The sequence below is a fragment of the Anolis carolinensis genome, chromosome 4 (genome assembly GCF_035594765.1).
Source record: "Anolis carolinensis isolate JA03-04 chromosome 4, rAnoCar3.1.pri, whole genome shotgun sequence".
NCBI classification, from domain to species: Eukaryota; Metazoa; Chordata; class Lepidosauria; order Squamata; family Dactyloidae; genus Anolis; species Anolis carolinensis.
Genome location: NC_085844.1, coordinates 8,549,550 through 8,567,870, shown reverse-complemented (window position 1 = coordinate 8,567,870; position 18,321 = coordinate 8,549,550). Strand labels below are relative to the sequence as shown.

At 42.7% G+C, this 18,321-nt stretch overlaps 1 protein-coding gene across 5 annotated transcripts in view; it reads right to left on the bottom strand.

Moving 5' to 3' along the window:
* Positions 1–4,721: 4,721 nt before the first annotated feature.
* The window catches only part of ptp4a3 (protein tyrosine phosphatase 4A3), a 103,437-nt gene continuing 89,837 nt past the window's right edge, over positions 4,722–18,321 (bottom strand). For all 5 annotated transcript variants that reach the window (XM_003219464.4, XM_062979956.1, XM_062979955.1 and 2 more), the window contains 3 exons: positions 17,545–17,675; positions 16,066–16,140; positions 4,722–12,117 (listed from right to left, as the gene is read on the bottom strand). In XM_003219464.4, coding sequence (XP_003219512.1) covers positions 12,000–12,117; positions 16,066–16,140; positions 17,545–17,675 — 324 coding nt within the window. In that variant the 3' untranslated portion in view covers positions 4,722–11,999. The remainder of the gene's footprint in view (positions 12,118–16,065; positions 16,141–17,544; positions 17,676–18,321) is intronic.

The following is an 18,321-nucleotide window of genomic DNA, read 5'->3' as shown; positions in this document are numbered from 1 at the left end:
GCAGTAGAGATGCAGAAACCCCTGAAGCCTCATCTTCTCCTTGCTCTGGGTTTGGCTGCAGAGATTTCCCCACTTCCAGCCAGATGTTTTGCATCCAAAAGAGATCAGAAAAACCCCTGGCTTTGGGGAGGCTGCACTCTTGAAGACAGGAAGGGCACGGAGAGGTCAGTTGTCCAAGCAGAAGCCTTCAGGGAAAACCGCCTCCCATAATGAACACATAGCCAGCATCTGTACAAATGCCAGAGAGGACTTCACTGGAAAAAGCGGACATCCAGCCTATAAGTTCAAACTTGGCACTGGGTTTTCCAAGGGCAAACAGAGGCCAGGATTCTTCAAGCCAAATGAAGGGATGTAAAGTTCCTCTTGCATATTTTTCTTTTCCTACTGTGTCTCTGCTGTGTAGACTATATTGAACTCAAGCTGAGATTTAACCTTCATCTGACTCTGAGTTTCCACCCTTCGATGACTTTGACAGATGTACATTTTGGGATGGAAGTTGTAGTGGGAAAGAAATTAAAAAACAGGGAGAGGAAGGAAACCTGTGATTGTCGCTCTGCTTTCCTGAACGGATGAATGGGGAGGGGAGAATGTGTTCAGGGTCTGCAAGGAATTGGGATGATGGGGGACGAGTGAAGTTGGAGCCTTCTCGGCAAGAATGGGAGAGAAAACCCAAGCAGACAGGAATTAAACAATTCCATTTCCAATGAACTGTTTGACGTGGCAAAAACCAATAGACAATAGAAGACCAAGATGTTAATAGAGTATCTAGAGCAGGGGTCCCCAAACTAAGGCCCGTGGGCCGGATGCGGCCCTCCAAGGTCATTTACCTGGCCCCCGCCCTCCATTTTATAATATAATATTTTTATATCAGTTTTAATAATATATTATATATAATTATATAATATTGATAAAATATTATGTTATACAATATAATACTAATAATAATACCATATAATAATATTAAATTATATGTTATGTATTACATATAATATTACAGTACAGTGGTATAGTTCAATACATAGTAATATATAATGCTAATATTGTGCTATGCTAATAATATAATATATTGTTTGTACATACAGTTGCTCTGAGTCCCCTTTGGGGTGAGAAGGGTGGGATATAAATGTAGGAAATAAATGTAGTAAATAAATAAATGAACAATTTTAGATTCAGGCTCACCCAAAGTCTGACATGACTTGAAGGCACACAACAACAACAACAATCCTAATTAACTTGACTATCTCATTGGTCAGAAGCAGGTCCACACTTTCCATTGAAATCCTGATAGATTTAAAATTGTTCTTATATTCAAATATTGTATTGTTATTTCGTTGTTGTTGTTTTTTGCACTACAAATAAGACATGTGCAGTGTGCATAGAAATTTGTTCATATTTTTTTTCAAATGATAATTCGGCCCCTCAACAGTCTGAAGGATTGTGGACCGGCCCGCTGCTTTAAAAGTTTGAGGACCCCTGATCTAGAGGGTCATCTACACTGTGACATGAATGCAGTGTGACACCCCTTCAAATGCGATGACTCAATGTTATGTAATCTGGAGAGTTGTAGTTTGGTGAGGCACCAGCACACTTTGATAGAGAGGATCTTGTAAAACTATACTTTACATGATTCTATAGCAATAAGCCATGGCATTTAAAGTGGTGTCAGACTGCATTAATTGTACAGTGTGGATGCACCCACAATCTATGGTACAGATTTCTTTGTTTCAGTCTCAAAGATACTACAAGGCTCCTTTGTGTGATGCCCGCCCACAATCTAATCCTCAGCTGCAATAAACAGGTGGGCATTGCTATCATTCTGGGAAATCATGATATGCCAACAGCAAGACAACATCTTGTTAATCGAAAGGATGTTGAAGTTGGCATATGGAACCAACACCTGGTTAATTGTTCTGCCTTGAAGCCCAATGCTCTGCAACAGAGGAAGAAGGCACATTGGCAGCCCGCCAGAGTCTGTTGAATTGCATCTCCCAGCATTCTTCAGCTTTTCCTGTCCAGACCAGGGCATTGAAGGCATACAAAGTGGAGATTGTCCTGCTGTATCAAGAGGAGCTAAAGTGAAGGCGGACAAGAGTCAGGGTTCTGTTGGTGTCTTACATGGGCATTGGGTTCCTCTACAGAAGCAGCGGGACATTTTGATTTGAAATAGCTTATTCCATTCAAGGCTATGGAAGGGGAACTGTGCATGTAGAGGTGCATTCTCTGCCCATACACCTTCTTTTGTCCCAGTGGAAATTGGGGTAACACTCTGTGCAATTACATGCACAAACACTGGGTTGTGTAGTCAGCACGGATAGAAGGATTCGGGAAGCTATTGTCCTCAAAAGTAAATCTTCCAAACTCTGGTTTTGAGAAATAACTTTAGACTGAAAGACTTGGATTTGAAGTTGACAAGGATCATGTCACTCTTCAGGAGTTGTTGCACTGCAACTCCCATCAGCCTTTGCTATCATAGTCCATGATGAGGAATGATAGGATTTGAAGTCCAGTGTCCATAAGACCATTTGATTCTCAACCCTGGAATGGCAACACAGTCTTACTTGGGTTCTATTGATTTCAATGTCTCTAGTGGCACATCTACACTGACCTGAATCAGCCAAGTGGCAGCTGAAGGACACATAGAGCTGATTTGGGTTAACATGGGCTAAGCCTGTTTAACGTGGCATTAAACCACATTAACAAAGGTCACAGGGTTGCTCCAAATTGTCTCTGGAATCAACCCAACTGTGTAAACAGTTGGGTTGGATCTGAGATGGAACTCGCCACAACTGTTTGCATGGTCAATCAATATTTCCCAGACATTGACAATCTGGGCATAAGGGATGGCACTCACTGTCACCCTTTCTTGGTGTAGTGGTGGCCACTGGTGCAACATCACTCCATTGACTGGAGTGATGTCAGTATCCTTCTTGAATTGTGGAGCCCAGAAGAGGACACAGTATTATCTCAGGTGGGGTCTGACCAATGCAAAGAAGGGTGGGACTCTTTCTTCTTTAGATCTAGACCAGGGGTCCTCAAACTTTTTAAGTGGAGGGCCGATTCACAGTCCCACAGACTGTTGGGGGTCCAGACAATGATGAAATAGTGCAAAATTAGGATTGTTTTTGTGTGCCTTCAAGTCATTTCAGACTCAGGTCAACCCTAAGTCTAAAGTTTAGGACAGAGGCCAGGTAAGTGACCTTGGAGGGCTGCATCCGGCCCATGGGCCTTAGTTTGGTGACCTTGATCTGGACAATCTCATAAGACCATAGGTAAGCAAAGAGACCTTCAAAGACCATCTAGATTATCATTAGATCATCGGTAAGGAAAGGGACCCTCAAAGGCCATCTAGATGATCTCATCAGGCCATCAGAAGACCATAGATAAGAAAAGGGACCCTCAAAGGCCATCTAGATGGTCTCATATGACCATAGGTAAGGAAAGTGATCTCCAAAAGCTATCTAGATGGTCTCATAAGGCCATCAGTAAGCAAAGAGACCGCTAAAGACCAGGTAGGCTTAGGTCAACCCTAAGTCTAAAGTTTAGGACAGGGGCCAGGTAAACGACCTTGGAGGGCTGCATCCGGCCCACGGGCCTTAGTTTGTGGACCCCTGATCTAGACACTACACTGCTATTGATGCAGCCTAGAATTGCTTTTTAAAGTTACCTTATCATTACTGTTGACTCGTGTTTAGCTTGTGGCCTACTAAATCCCTTCCACCTGTACTAGTTAGGTATGTCTGCATCCAACCCAGAATACAGAACTGAACAGTTAGATAACCATCTTAATTGCACACATTCCTGGGGTGGATTTGGGATGAAAAAGGACACTGATATTTTTTCCTCCCGGAACAGATGTTCCTCACCTTAAAGGGACTGAGTCACTGCTGTCCACACACCACCTGAGCTTATCAGCATCATGTTTGTTTTTCTCTCGCTCCCACAAGCCACCCACGCTGGCCTTGGAATGACTCAGGAGGCTCACCGTTCAAAACAGCAGCTGTGATCTTGGGGCAATTTCGGTTTCTAACCCCACAGCTGTGGCACCGCTTCACCCCACCCAAGATAAGGCTTGGTTCCCAGGTCTTTCTCTCCCTCCTTACAAGGTTAAGGAGCGAACGGGTTCCTACTTTGCATCCTAGCAGATGGGAATGCAATGTTCTTTCTAGTTATGTAAATAATCCTCAACAATTTCCAAATCTTCAGCGAGGAAGAGCGTCTCAATACACTGAAAAGGACAGAAATTAAATTATGGCAGATCTCATAATAGTGTGCTTTTATCAAACAGAGGTATGATAGACATGTTAGTCTGTTTTCACACAAAAAGACATAATGGAGAGGCAGCTTGGAGATTAATTGGGAAGAAGACATCTCTGGCATAAGCTTTCACTAGATTTAATATGGGTTGTTGTGCATTTTCCGGGCTGTATGTTCCAGAAGCATTCTCTCCTGACGTTTCACCCACATCTATGGCAGGCATCCTCAGAGGTTGTGAGGCATTTTGGAAAACGAAGCAAGGGATAAAAATAAAAAAAAATGTCTGGAGAGGATAAGGACTTATTTTCCTTTTCATGGAAGCATCAGTGATCTTTAATTCACAAAGCTCTGATTTCAAGTCCTGCAAACTCGGAATATCCTGAGGTTGTGCTACCTGATGAAAAGAACCTGAATGAAACATTATTAACATTATCAGAAGAGGGAAAAATCCACTGCCACACAGAGTCTCATACAAAACAGTGAAACTTTTATTATTTTTTAAAGTTTTCCTTTGTTGCTGCTGACGGAGGCAGCAATCACCTTAACACACTTTTAAAGGAAATCTCTCACAACTAAAAAAAGTGATTACTTTTTTTTAAAAAAGGCATACAGCTTTACACAGGACTTGAGCAAAAACAGACAAGTTTTGAATTTTTTTTTTAAAAAAAGGTTATAAAGTGTCAAGATTCTAGACCTTACGCCTGTCTGATATAAAAGCACTGTGTTATAACAAGAACAAAAATAATAAAAATAATAAAAGGAATAATTTAGCTATGGCTCAGAGGAAAAGTCGGTCAAAACAAAACAACCCATATCAGGTCTTCCCCTATGGATGACTGAGGTTGCCCATAGAATTACAAGCTGCAGAGTTTGGCAAATTTACATTTTTGAATAACAGTTCCCAGAATGTTGAGCAAGTTTAGTTTGCAGGATTCTGGGAGCCGGAATTCAACTCTTCCAGCAACTTTTCCAAGCTATTGAAAGGGGACATTTAAAAATCATTTGGCTGAAGAAACAAGAAATTCCATGTTTAAGAAAGATAATATGGAAAAAGAACACACCCCAGGCTGTCGCTAGTGAAACTGAACCCAAGCCTAGTATGTCCATCTGAAATATAAGTATTTACACTGTCCTCTTAAAATCTGTATAAAGTGGGTGTACAAATTGAAGTTTTGCCCACTCAATGAAATTGTCCTTCAGTCCCCCAATTCCTAGCCTATTGTACTAGTAGTTTAAATCTTCACTTGAGCATTTAGAGAAGGATTTAGGTAAACAAAGAAAAGGAGCAAATGGGCAGTGAGAACTTCAAATATAGAAGTTCTAGGTGTGAACAATTTTCCACGTTATCTCTTCATGCAATGCTGGGAATTAGAGGACTGAAGAAGAACTTCTTTTGGAGACAGTGTCCATATTTAGTCCCCTCTACCTCCATCCCTTAAACCTGATAATGAGCCATACGGGTTATTAAACTAGCAGCAGTGTGCACCTTTTCCCCACAACCATCCATCTTCTTGCCCTCTTTATCTGGTGGAGCAGATTGCAATTTCTTAGATTTCTTAGGTTGCACTACTTTCACCACAACGGAATTTGGTTTCGTAGGCCTTGTCAACCACTGAGCTGCATTCAAGATAGGCTGGGCAAAAATTTCTGATGGGGAAGGAAGCTGCCTTGCAATGGTTCCTATTTAAGATCTCTGGTATCTCAACTGTCCAAGGTCTTTGTGACAGCACTTTGATGCATTTCTATAGCTCTCTCTTGTGGAAACTTGGGATCTGATGTTTGGTGAGCCATTGGAACGGATAATCCAAGTACCACGCTAAACAACACATCCCAGCTTTCCATAGAATTGAGCCATGACAGTCAAATCCCAGAACTCTTAAGGATTCATCCACGGCAGTTAAAGCTGAAACAAAGTCTTACAACATTAGAGTGTGAAAGAAATCTTAAGGAATAATAGAATCATAGTTGGAAGAGACCACATGGGCCACCTAGTCCAACTCACTGCCATGCAGGAAGCAAAGAAAGATTCTCCTTCAGTTGGCCAAGTGAGAACTAGATCTATGGGATAAAAAAGGAACTACATAAGAATTGGGAGAACTGGGGTATCATATAATTTCTACTACCAACCCATCATCTCTCCCCCCCCTTCTCTCTTTTGATAATTCTATGGGAGAAGGCATTTGGGTCCTCCATATGCATGTTGAGACACAAATACAGTAGAGTCTCATTTATCCAAGCTAAATGGGCCAGCAGAACCTTGGATAAGCGAACATCTTGGATAATAAGGAGGGATTAAGGAAAAGCCTATTAAACATCAAATTAGGTTATGATTTTACAAATTAAGCACCAAAACATCATGTTATACAACAAATTTGACAAAAAAAGTAGTTCAATATGCAGCAATGTTATGTTGTAATTACCGTATTTACGAATTTAGACCCAAAATATCATGATACATTGAAAACATTGACTACAAAAATGCCTTGGATAATCCAGAACCTTGGATAAGCGAGTCTTGGATAAGTGAGACTCTACTGTAGTACCACTTGCACCTCCCATCCACATGTGCTCTTTCTGCCTGAGGTCCTGATGGAAACTTATACTGAACATAATAAGGCCTTGCAGTGGTGGTTTCCATATCAGCAGGGCGGAATATCAATCTCAGGCCTTCACTAGCTTTGAAGGAGCTGTCCAAGGTATCAAAGCTGTTTAGAAACAGATTTCAGAACCTCGGAGAGCTCCTTCAAAGCCTGGAGTAAAAGCTTGGGAGGGATCCACTGCTCCACTGACAGAGAACATAAAAGCACATTGTAGGCAACTAGCTGGGATGTGTTTTGAGTGTGAGTGTGAATCTTGACACCTTAGAGCCCTTGGCTTTGGGCATGTGGTCCTGAAGGAGCCCCTTCAAGATACACAGATTTCATTGAATATTACAATATGTTTTTTCCAGCGGTAGTGCTGGCAGCTCCCAGGTTTATAGGAAGATGAATCCACTCAGGGTTTTAACGGATCTATGCAAGACTCTGGTTATTATTTAGCACCCTGGAACACTCTTTAAAAATCTGGTCTAAAACCAGGAGTGGATTCAATCTCATTCCCAGCCTAGGTATCAACCGCTTCTATTGGGTGATAGGAAATTCTAGCCAAAGCCATCCATAATCCCAAGAAGAGGAAGCGCTGCCTTGCTTTTACAATGTGCAAATTCACATTCCCAGACGCTGTTGATACGCCATATCAAAAGGGGAACGAGAGGGCTTTGCGAGACTCAAAATTCCCAGAGTGTGGATTTTTTTGAGACAGGAGAGTCTTGTGAACTACAAAAGAAACATCATCATTTTTTTGCTCTACAAGAATTGGGGCAAAAGGAAGGAAACACACATCCACACCCACGCACCCGTACAAAACACAGAGGCATTGCCATTTTTTTTGTCTTGTTTCTGTTTTTATACATTTTCCTCTTTTTTCCGGCTAAAAGGATACACACATTTTTTATTTTCAAATTTTATTTTTAAATTCAAGATTTCCACACTATAAGGCTATTAAAAATGCTGGTACGTCCGTGTCGGGCTGAGCCCACGCTTTTGAAGACATTTTCTGTGCTATGAATGGTTTTGGTATTGTGTGTGTGGTTTCTTTTAAAAGAGAATTTTACAAAGGTAGACAGGATTGTGTGTGTGTGCGCGCACGCAGTCTAGGGAGGTCATCCTTTTCGGAAATGGGCTGTTTACAAAAACAAGGTGGAGATCTTGTGCCTTTTAAAAAGACATTCTTTATGCACCTAGGTTTTTTAAAAAAGGATGAGAGAACACATTTTGGCCCTTATGTCCCCCATACTATCCACCAAGGACCCTTTCACACTTAATTATAGTGCTAGGATTCTGCATGAACTAACACAGCTCCATCCAATGAAATCTTGGGATTTGTTGCCAAGGGGGAGAATCTGGATCTCTGAGCCAGATAACTTTAGTGCCAAACTGAATGACAAATCCCAGAATTTCACCCAAAGAACTATGGAAGCTGAAGTGGAATCAGTCTACTATAACTGAGAAGTGTGAAGGGGCCACAGGTGTGTAAAACTGGGATAAAACCCATCCCGGACCATAGACAGGCAATGGTGGGGTGGACACGCTATGTTTTACAGACTCTAATCCAGTGGTTCTCAACCAGTGGGTCATCTTAAACTTGCAGAAATCCAAACAGCTGGTAAACTGGCTGGGATTTCTGGGAGTTGTAGGCCAAAACACCTGGGGACCCACAGGTTCAGAACCGCTGCTCTAATTCATTTGTATGTTTGTGTTGCTGGAACTGTCTGAAAAGCCAAGGTCTTTTTTAGCATTGGAGTCACCTACAAAAAGGGGTGGGCAATTCCTTTAAAATACTTTTAAAAAGACAGGCGGGAAATTAAGATTTAGGATGTTGCACTGGTTCTCCTTGGGGATTGGACTACTGTCCTACCTAAATGTTGGGGAGGAGTGAAGGGGAGACCTCAACATTGGCTTTGTGGGGCCACATGTGGAACATCGGAGACTCCAACTGCAGTTTAAAAAGGGAACATTTCCAAGATGTCCCAGATGACAGAGACGAGGTACACTAAGGAATATGCTTCCCAAAAAGATAAGGAGGAATGGGTTGGCAGTAAAACACATTGGCAGGCTGGCGGCTGCTGCTTCTCTTGGCAATGTAGGGGTCATTTTGGGGAGAGGGGGAGCTAAAATTTGGCAGCAATGGTTGGATAAATGCTGCTTGGGTCACAGCCAGGGTTCGAGATTCCCATCCTGGTGATACCATTACAGGTTGGATGAGTAGGGACAAAGTGAATAGGAACAAAGTCCCATCATGGCCAGTGAGGAGAGAGCACATTAAAATATCACAGATCAAGAGAAGGGGGTCAGGGGAATGAAGACAGGGAGCTGTTTTGTAGAGACTGAAAAAATCCTGATATGGTGCAACTGCAGGAAAGTGTCCACCTTGAACTCTTTGTCACCTGATAAAATTCTGTTGCTGTTTCAGTGCAAAACAAAGGCTGCCCATTTCATTGTATAGTCACGAGACCTAAACGTCTTAAATTTGCACTAAGCTTTGCTTGAGACCACCCTATTCAGTATAGTTCAGGAATGGGCAAACTTCGGCCCTCCAGGTGTTTTGGACTTCAACTCCCACGCTAGGAATTGTGAGAGTTGAAGTCCAAAACACCTGAAGGGCCGAAGTTTGCCCATGCCTGGAATAGTTTACAGTTGCTTCCCAATGTCCCGACAACTTGCTGGGAAAAGTAGTCTAAACAACCAAGACCTCAGCACTCACAAAGTCTCCAACATTTCCAGGTAAGGACTGGGAAAACTCTCTACATAATTGTATCAGAATCACGTCACTTGAAATGTGCTCATCCATTCTCTCTGAATACTGAAATACAGGGAAAAGGCTAGACTGCAAGATGAGCCACTAACATTCCCTAGAGATGGATTTCTAGATACAGAGGAGCTTTTATGTTATCTCTTTCACTTGGCACTCAAGGTGCCCAAAATTTGGCATAAATAAGCAATACAATATATAAATAAATAGAAGGTCAGGTGTGGAGCCTAAAGGATCAGTTGCCAAGTGAGGGGGAGTCAGGGAATACGCAGTAAGATGTTTTGGTTGAAACCCAAGCTGGGCCCACAAAAGAAAGACCCAAGAAAGTCCAGCTAACAATCTGAAACAGCCCAGAAAATAAGCTGGAACCTACTGTGGACTGCAAACTCCAATACATCCCTCCCAAAATCCAGAAAAGTTCCGAAGTACACTTCCACTGCTGCATTAAAAATTGGGTGGCAAAACTTGGGAGAATTTGGGTGCCACGCAAAAGTTGGTTTCCCCTTAAAACAAGGTTGAAGGCCTTGGAGATGGTTGTCTCTGGAGGGAGCTGTGATAAAGGCATAGAGATTTTATGCAACCCATGGGTCACTGGATTTCTATCAGGCCATTTTGGCAACTCTTTTTTTTACAAGCCTGATGGGTTTGTGGCTACCCATGGTATGCTTGGAAGAATGTATGAACTCAGCTTTGTGACTTGTGGCAATTTAGTATGATCCTGAGGCTTAACGATGTCAAGTGGGAGTCAGAAACAATGTCATTCTTCCCAAGACAGTCAAAAAACCAGTGTCCCCTTTACTCTGCCCTGTGTCTAATCCCATACAGTTCTTGACCCTACTGTTCTCAGTTCAAACACTAGTTCAGAACCCAGAGCTGGGAAAAATAATTTTGGAGGGAACTGTTGCTCTCCAAATTCTCCAATCGGCACTATATTCTGAGAATTGCAGAGCCCAAAAGCATTGTTTCCAAACCATGTCAAATTGCTTCTCCTCCATCTCTGGAAAAAAGGAATCAGATGTTTGGATCTCTTTTCAAGGTACAGGTAAGGATGGTATACATATACACAATCTGGGAATCGCAATCCCACAAAACTGAAACCACAACCTGTGAAGCCTATCTCCTTTTCTCTGCAGTTGGGCTAATGGATTTCATGTTTCTGGAGCAATGAATGCTCACTGAGTTTCAGTCTCAACTGTAAAGAAGCAGAGATCCTCCATCCACGTTTGTGGGTGAAACGTTCACAGATATGATCCATGGATGTTTGCATTTGGTACTGCACCCACCATTTTTAACAGGGCCTTCGATAACACTGGTGTCACTCTAGCAATCTGCAGCACACATGTCTGGAGGGCTTAAGATGTTCAGTTTTCCCACTTTGGCTGGGATCCTGTGTCCCTAACCCAGGCCTGAGTAAACTCTGGCTCTCCAAGTGTTTTGGACTTCCACAATTCCTAAAAGCCAGTAGGCTGTTGAAGTCCAAAACACCCGAAGGTCAGAGTTTGCCCATACCTGTCCTAACCATTGGTTCAGCTTGAATAGCTCCTCCACAGTTTGGACCAAATCCAGAGTTGGTTCCCTGCTCCACTCCCATAAACCGAACAGCCACCACTGCTGCACAAACCAACTACAAGCCTCGCTGTCATTCTCTAAAGGGAAGGAGAAGATTCCTGCATCCACATCTAACCCAAACTCTCCAAATTAGGTGCAACTATCACAACACAAAGGATGGCGACACTATACTTCAAAGGGTGGAACTCAATCAAATATGACACAGCAGATTCTTCATCAGTGATTCAAGTCCTCTGCCAACTCATCCACTTTCCTCACCAACTCCTGACCTTCATTGCAAACCCATCTGATCAAAGATAGATGGACAAGAATGGACCATGACCTATCAAAAGGAGGACATTCTACAGAAAAGGGAGGGAGATGTGGTGGCCTGATGACCATATTGCAGAGTGAATATTAAGTGAGGCGATGCTCAAGGAAAAGCTGGGGGAGGCAGGGTAGGGCTTTTGTAGGCCAAAATAACCCACTGCAGCAGCCCTATATTGCCAATTCTCTGAAGTGGTGTAAATGGCCTAGAGACCTGCCAGTCTCACTCTGCCAACCTAAGTTCCCCAGGACAACAGGAAATGGAAGGGAAAATGGTGAATGGTGCCATTGCAAAGAGGGAGGGCAGAGAACAGATATAATGCCTATCATTTGAAAGTTAAATTGGCCTTTCCCTTCCCCAGGTCTTGGCAAAAGGTAAGGGAATCTTGCCCACCTAGAAAAGTTGTGAAGTCATGATCTCCTCTGACTCCCGAGCTCAAGCCCTGTGTGTATGAGTGTGATACGCCTTGTGTGTCCTCCCCACCGGTGTGTGTTTTGGCAAGAGGCTGTTACTGAGGTTATTACATGATGCAGCACTTGTTCTTATGGTTCTGAGGATCCTTGAACCGGAGCCGCTGCTTTGGTCGGTATTTCTCCAGGTAGGTGAGCTGCTTGCTGTTGATGGCTCCCCGGCGTTTCCTGGCAGAGAAAACGGAAGAACGTGAGTGTGCTTTCCAAGAACTTTGCAAACACAAGGATGACAAACACAGAGTGGTTCTGAAAGACCCTTCGCACATCTAGCACACTTGGATGTCAATTAACTACTACTTCTTGTAAAGGATTCTGTGGTATTTTTCAGGTCACTTGAGTCTTAATTTACTTTGGAATTTCATTGAAGGACAATGGCCAAGATCCACTTTGTGGCTGGTGGAGAATGGGGTTTTGCCAAGACACTTTATGTGAAGTTTGGGAGGAAGTGTCTGCTAACTGGAGGTGCATATCTACTCTTACTGGTTGTTTGAGTGAATGGGAACAAATAATAGTAGTAATAATAATAATAATAATAATAATAATAATAATAATAATAATGACTTCCGAATCCAGACTGACAAAGTTCTGGAACACAACACACCAGACATCACAGTTGTGGAAAAGAACAAGGTTTGGATAATTGATGTTGCCATCCCAGGTGACAGTCGCATTGACGAAAAACAACAGGAAAAACTCAGCCGCTCTCAGGACCTCAAGATTGAACTTCAAAGACTCTGGCAGAAACCAGTTCAGGTGGTCCCGGTGGTGATGGGCACACTGGGTGCCGTGCCAAAAGATCTCAGCCGGCATTTGGAAACAATAGACATTGACAAAATTACAATCTGCCAACTGGAAAAGGCCACCCTGCTGGGATCTGCACGCATCATCCGAAAATACATCACACAGTCCTAGACACTTGGGAAGTGTTTGACTTGTGGTTTTGCGAAACGAAATCCAGCATGTCTATCTTGTTTGCTGTGTCATACAATGTCATTGTGTCAATAATAATAATAATAATAATAATAATAATAATAATAGGTTAAAGGTTTTCCCCTGACGTTAAGTCCAGTCATGTCTGACTCTGGGGGTTGGTGCTCATCTCCATTTCTAAGCCGAAGACCCGGTGTTGTCCGTAGACACCTCCAAGGTCATGTGGCCAGCATGACTGCATGGAGCACCATTACCTTCCCGCCAGAGCGGTACCTATTGATCTACTCACATTTGCATGTTTTCAAACTGCTAGGTTGGCAGAAGCTGGGGCTAAAAGCGGGAGCCCACTCCGTTCCTGGGATTTGAACCTGCGGCCTTTCGGTCTGCATGTTCAGCAGCTCAGTGCTTTAACACACTTCGCCACTGGGGCTCCAATAATAATAATAATAATAATAATAATAATAATAATAATATCCCTTCCCATCCCCCCCAGGGAACTCGGGGCGGCTTAGAACATTAAGTAAAATACAATAAAATAAAATACAGAAAACAGTATACATATTAATAACATATTAATCAAACACAAAACACAACACAAACAAATGCAAAAATTAATAATAAAAAGCTGCTTGTTACCATAAATCCATATCCTAGAGGTTGACTAATCACTGCCAAAAGCCTGTTTAAATAACCAGGTCTTCAATACATGCATTGAGGGTGGATGTCTGTCTAATCTCCCTGTGGACGGCACTCCAGAGTTGGGGGGACACTACTGAGAATGTCCTCGCCTTCGTCCTCGCCAACCTCACTTGCAAAGGAGGTGGAATCGAGAGGGCCTCCCCAGCTGATTATAAGGCCCGGACAGGTTAATATAGGGGGATACGGTTGCGTAAGTAGGCAGGACCTGAGCCATGTAGAGCTTTTATAGGGAGAGGGATCATATGATCTCTATAACCTGCCCATGTCAGCAGCCTGGCTGCTGATCTTTGTACTAATTGGAGTTTCCAAGCCATCTTTAGAGGTAGCCCCATGTAGAGTGTATTGCAGTAATCCATATGAGATATAACTATGGCATGGACCACCATGGCCAGATCTGGCTTTTCGATGTACGGTCGCAATTGGTGCACAAGCTTTAATTGTTCATAGGCCCTCCTAGCCAATGCTGACACCCGAGATTCAAGTGTTAGCACTGAGTCCAGAAGTACCCCCAAGTTGTGAACCTGGGTCCTCAGGGGGAGTGTAACCCTGTTGAGCACAGGTTGCCACCCTATACCCCGACTAGCCTCACGACTGACCAGGAGGACCTCTGACTTGTCAGGATTAAATTTCAGTTTGTTCGCCCTCATCCAGCCTGACACAGCTGCCCAGGACTTGAGCAGTTTAGTTGGACTGAGATGGAAACGGGTAATACAGTTGTGCGTCATCTGTGTTTTAATTGATGTATCATTTGTTGTGTTAAGTATTGTATGTTTGTTTTGCACTTTTGGAAACCACCCTGAGTGCCTCTGGGGAGATAGAGCGGTATATAAATAAAGTTTGGTGTACAGATGACACCAAACTCCAAAACTTCAGATAACTTCGCCCTCATGAAAAGCATGAGGGACAGAACAGAGCTTTGCGGGACCCCACAAACACTGCATGTTGGGAAATCTGTGAAAAACTGTCACACAAAGAGGTACAGATTGTCTTCTTGCACAATGTCAGAAACAGGAGGGGAACCATAACAATGATTGGCTCCCTCCCTGTTGGATTCCTGGCAGCAGACTAACAACTTTCTACTCTTTTTTAAACTTATTAAAACTGGAAGTTTTTAAAAAATGGGTCAGGGAGTCATTCATTGGTTTTGTGTTTTTCTAAAATAAACAGCTTTAAAATTATTTATTATTGTTTGAAAAAACAATTGCACAAATTTAATTTAATTTTAATGTTTACCTTTTTTACATTTTTAAAAGCCTGAGCCATTTTGAGTTTTAATCCTACATAAAAGTGGGATGATAATAATGATAATAACCCAATTAAAATCAATACATTTTCCAAGTATGCCACTGTACCCATTTGGCTACCTTTGTCAAAACTACTGGGCTAGTCTGAGTATTTTCAGCTTCATCGTCCTGAAAGTTCCTTCCAAAACACACCGGCGGCTTCTAACCAAGAGCACAGAATAGACAGAACAATCCCCACTTTCATGGCTTGAGCAGAACATGCTAAGGAGATTAAAGGAAAGGGGATTTGAGAGCAAACGCAAGGGCTGTCGCTGGCTGCGAGAGCCGGCTCCAAGGAAGGGCACAAGCAGCTTTTTCGGAGCAGGCTGAACTCGACAGCCAGATGGGATTGTAATCCTTGACTGTTTTCTCTGGATCCCTGGGTTCATTTTAGTCCTTACCTAACCCTAAAGGACTTGCTGGAAGGGGATTGATGTGTTCCTTGGGAGGTGGCCCAAAGGACAGCATTACACAACCATGGCAAAATTCCAGTAGAGACACAAAGGTGACTTCATTGCATAGTGCTTACTTGTCGCCTAGTTTGCACAGACAGCAGATTAAGGAGACAGATGTGTGTCTGGGATGCTCTACTGCGATGGAAGAGCTGGCCCACAAAATTGGATTTTTCTTCTCTACATTAAAATTACAAATCAAGCAAATGGATATGAAATTCCGCATGGAAATAGCTCATGTTTCAGGGAGAAGGTGAGTTAGACCTCTTTCCATTACACTATGTAACATGATTTTTGTTCCTGGATTATAAATGTCATTTCCTAATTGGTCTTATCATAAAAACATGGAATAAGTTTATTAAACTGCAAAAACTTTGTATTTGCGGGAGGGACATCCTGCAGTTCATTTTGCTATAGTTTTTCAACTAGTATCTCATTGAGACACAACCAATTCAACATAGTTTGTGGCAGCCAGAAAAACAGTTTCTGAACTGCTTTCAAAGTAAGTACTGCACAATAAAATAGGAAAAAAAACTACTTTCAAACCAGGAAAAGAATAAGAATATCTTGTGAAACTCATCGGGTCACCATAAGCCAAGAAGCAATTTGAAGACACATACAAAGCCAGAGCAGCCCTTGACTCCATCAAATAAAATAGTAGGTGATAGCCTTAATGGAGGTAGCAGCCTATTAATTTTCAATTGTTTTGCTGTTCTTTGAGAAGGTTTAGGGGTTTGCTACAGGACACTTACTGTCTAATGAACTGAATGGCGTCTTCGTACTTCATCCCGCTCTCAATCAGGGCCAATGCAACAAGAACAGGAGCCCTAGGAAAGAAAGGAGAGTGAGATCAAGGTGGGAAGTCAGACACTCTTCCTCCTGCCTGGTTAGAAAGAAATGACTGACCCTAGATAGGTCTTGGCAACTCATGGTTGGCCTCTAGGTCAAATTTCTTCTTGTGACTCTGCATATCTTAAAACAAGATGGGTGAACTGGAGCTCAGCTAAAAGGCAAGGCCAACAGGCATTTTGTGTAGTAGTTTCGAAGGAAAGGCCCACAGTTGTGTTTTGATGTCTACTTGAGACCACTGAATATGGATGGTTAGGGAGCTCCTGCAGTTACTTGCAAAAGTTGATGAATGCTTTTGTTCTTGCTGCAGAATTTGGGTAGCTACATCTGCAGCAAGAACACTGGAAGAGATGGGTAAGCAACTTGAGGGTTCTATATCTACTTTTCAACGTATTACGGAGTATGAGTTTTCTTAAGACAGAGCATTTCCCAAGATGAGGAGCAGACAGGGATGTCTCTGACGAGGTCAGTTCCCAAACACAGAAGGTAGACATTTGGAGGAATGTAGAAACACACAATTTCACAACACCTCGGTATGTAATGAGACTTGAGTGTCTTGGGGCCTAATGGATACCAATGGCCCACTTTATTTGTTGGACTGGCCAAGAATTGTAGTTCTAACAAATTCCTCACATTGTCCAGAAGGTGAAAGAGATAACAATAACATTGGCTATTTTAGTTCTGATCCTAACCAGCAGTGATTACCAATCTTTAATCATCCAACATGGCTGAAGACACCTGGAACTTATGAGGGAACATTACACACTATGCAACAACAGAACTATGATCCTGACTCTTAAGGGCAGATTCATTGTCTTACTTTATTCTATCCAGCCTTTCCCCCCATAGGGACTCAGCAAGACTATTATTTGAAGCTTCTGGATTTGTAATCTGGAGAGGCACTAGAGCTCTCTGGCTGAGAAATCTAAACACCTTTTCCTATGCTCGTTCCTGCCTTACAGTGTAGTTGCACAATTGAGGTATGGCAGCTTGAAACCAATTTAACTCTCATGGCTCCATTCCACAGGATCCTGGAGTTTCACACCATACTTGAAACTCTCAGTTCTAATTCAGTCCTCTGATCTAGAATACTACATCCTTTCCAAGTTCAAATCCAAATGACACATTCCAGAAATCAACTGGAGGTCTTCATGGCAATCACAGTGCGGTTGGAGTGTTATATGCATGTAGTGCAAACACGCCTACATATCCCTCTCCCTCGCCTTCTCTTCTGACTATACTGGAAGGAATAGGAGGGGGCTGCATTTGGTGGTCTCTTCCAACTCTACTATTCTATGATTCTATGATTCTATGAGAATTGGCTTTTCCACATATCTTGCAGGAGACTGGAGAAAATACAGCAAGGATGTTAAGGACCTTACCTTCCCAGGCCAGCCACGCAATGGACAGCCACACAACAGCCGGGGTCTTCGCAGAACCTGGTCTTGAGCAGGTTGAGCCAGTCATCCACAATCTTGGTGGGCGGCGGCGCTCCATCGTCAAATGGCCAGTCCTAGAAGAAGAGAAACGAAAGAAACAGAAAGGCAACATTATGACTACAACCCACAGGAACAAGAACACTTTGATCTGCCTTCTTTCAAGGTTGCTAATCTTTCTCCTACAAGCAGCTGGAACAGGCAAAGGAAGAGCAGAGAAGGTCAGATTTGATGCAAAGTTCAGAAAAGGGGCAGCGAACTTTCCAACCCTCTGTTGAGCGCTTGCCTATGGCTCCTGGTTGCCTATGGATACTAAGCTAATGTTAAAAATACAAAGCACTACTTATCCCACTGGTCTTCTGGTAGACTGCCTTGCGGCAAACTGGAAATCTCTGAAATGCAATCAAGGTCAATGTGGCCACTTGAAAGAACATCCATGAGAGCTTGTGATTTTTCCAGGGTCACCCAATGGGTCTCCACAGTTAAGCAGGGATTCAAACCCTGTTCTACAGAGTCATAGTACAATGCTCAATCTACTACATCATGTCGGCTCATTTGCAAGCTTTACTTGATTAGCTTGTTTTACTTTGCACAAGCACATTGCTAGTTTTGACTAAAACTGCTGCATGCTGAATTGCTGCTTTTGTGTGTGTGTGGTGTTGGAACCTAACCTTGTTCTTTCCATGTTATTTCTGCTTCTGTTACCAAATATTCTGCTAAAGG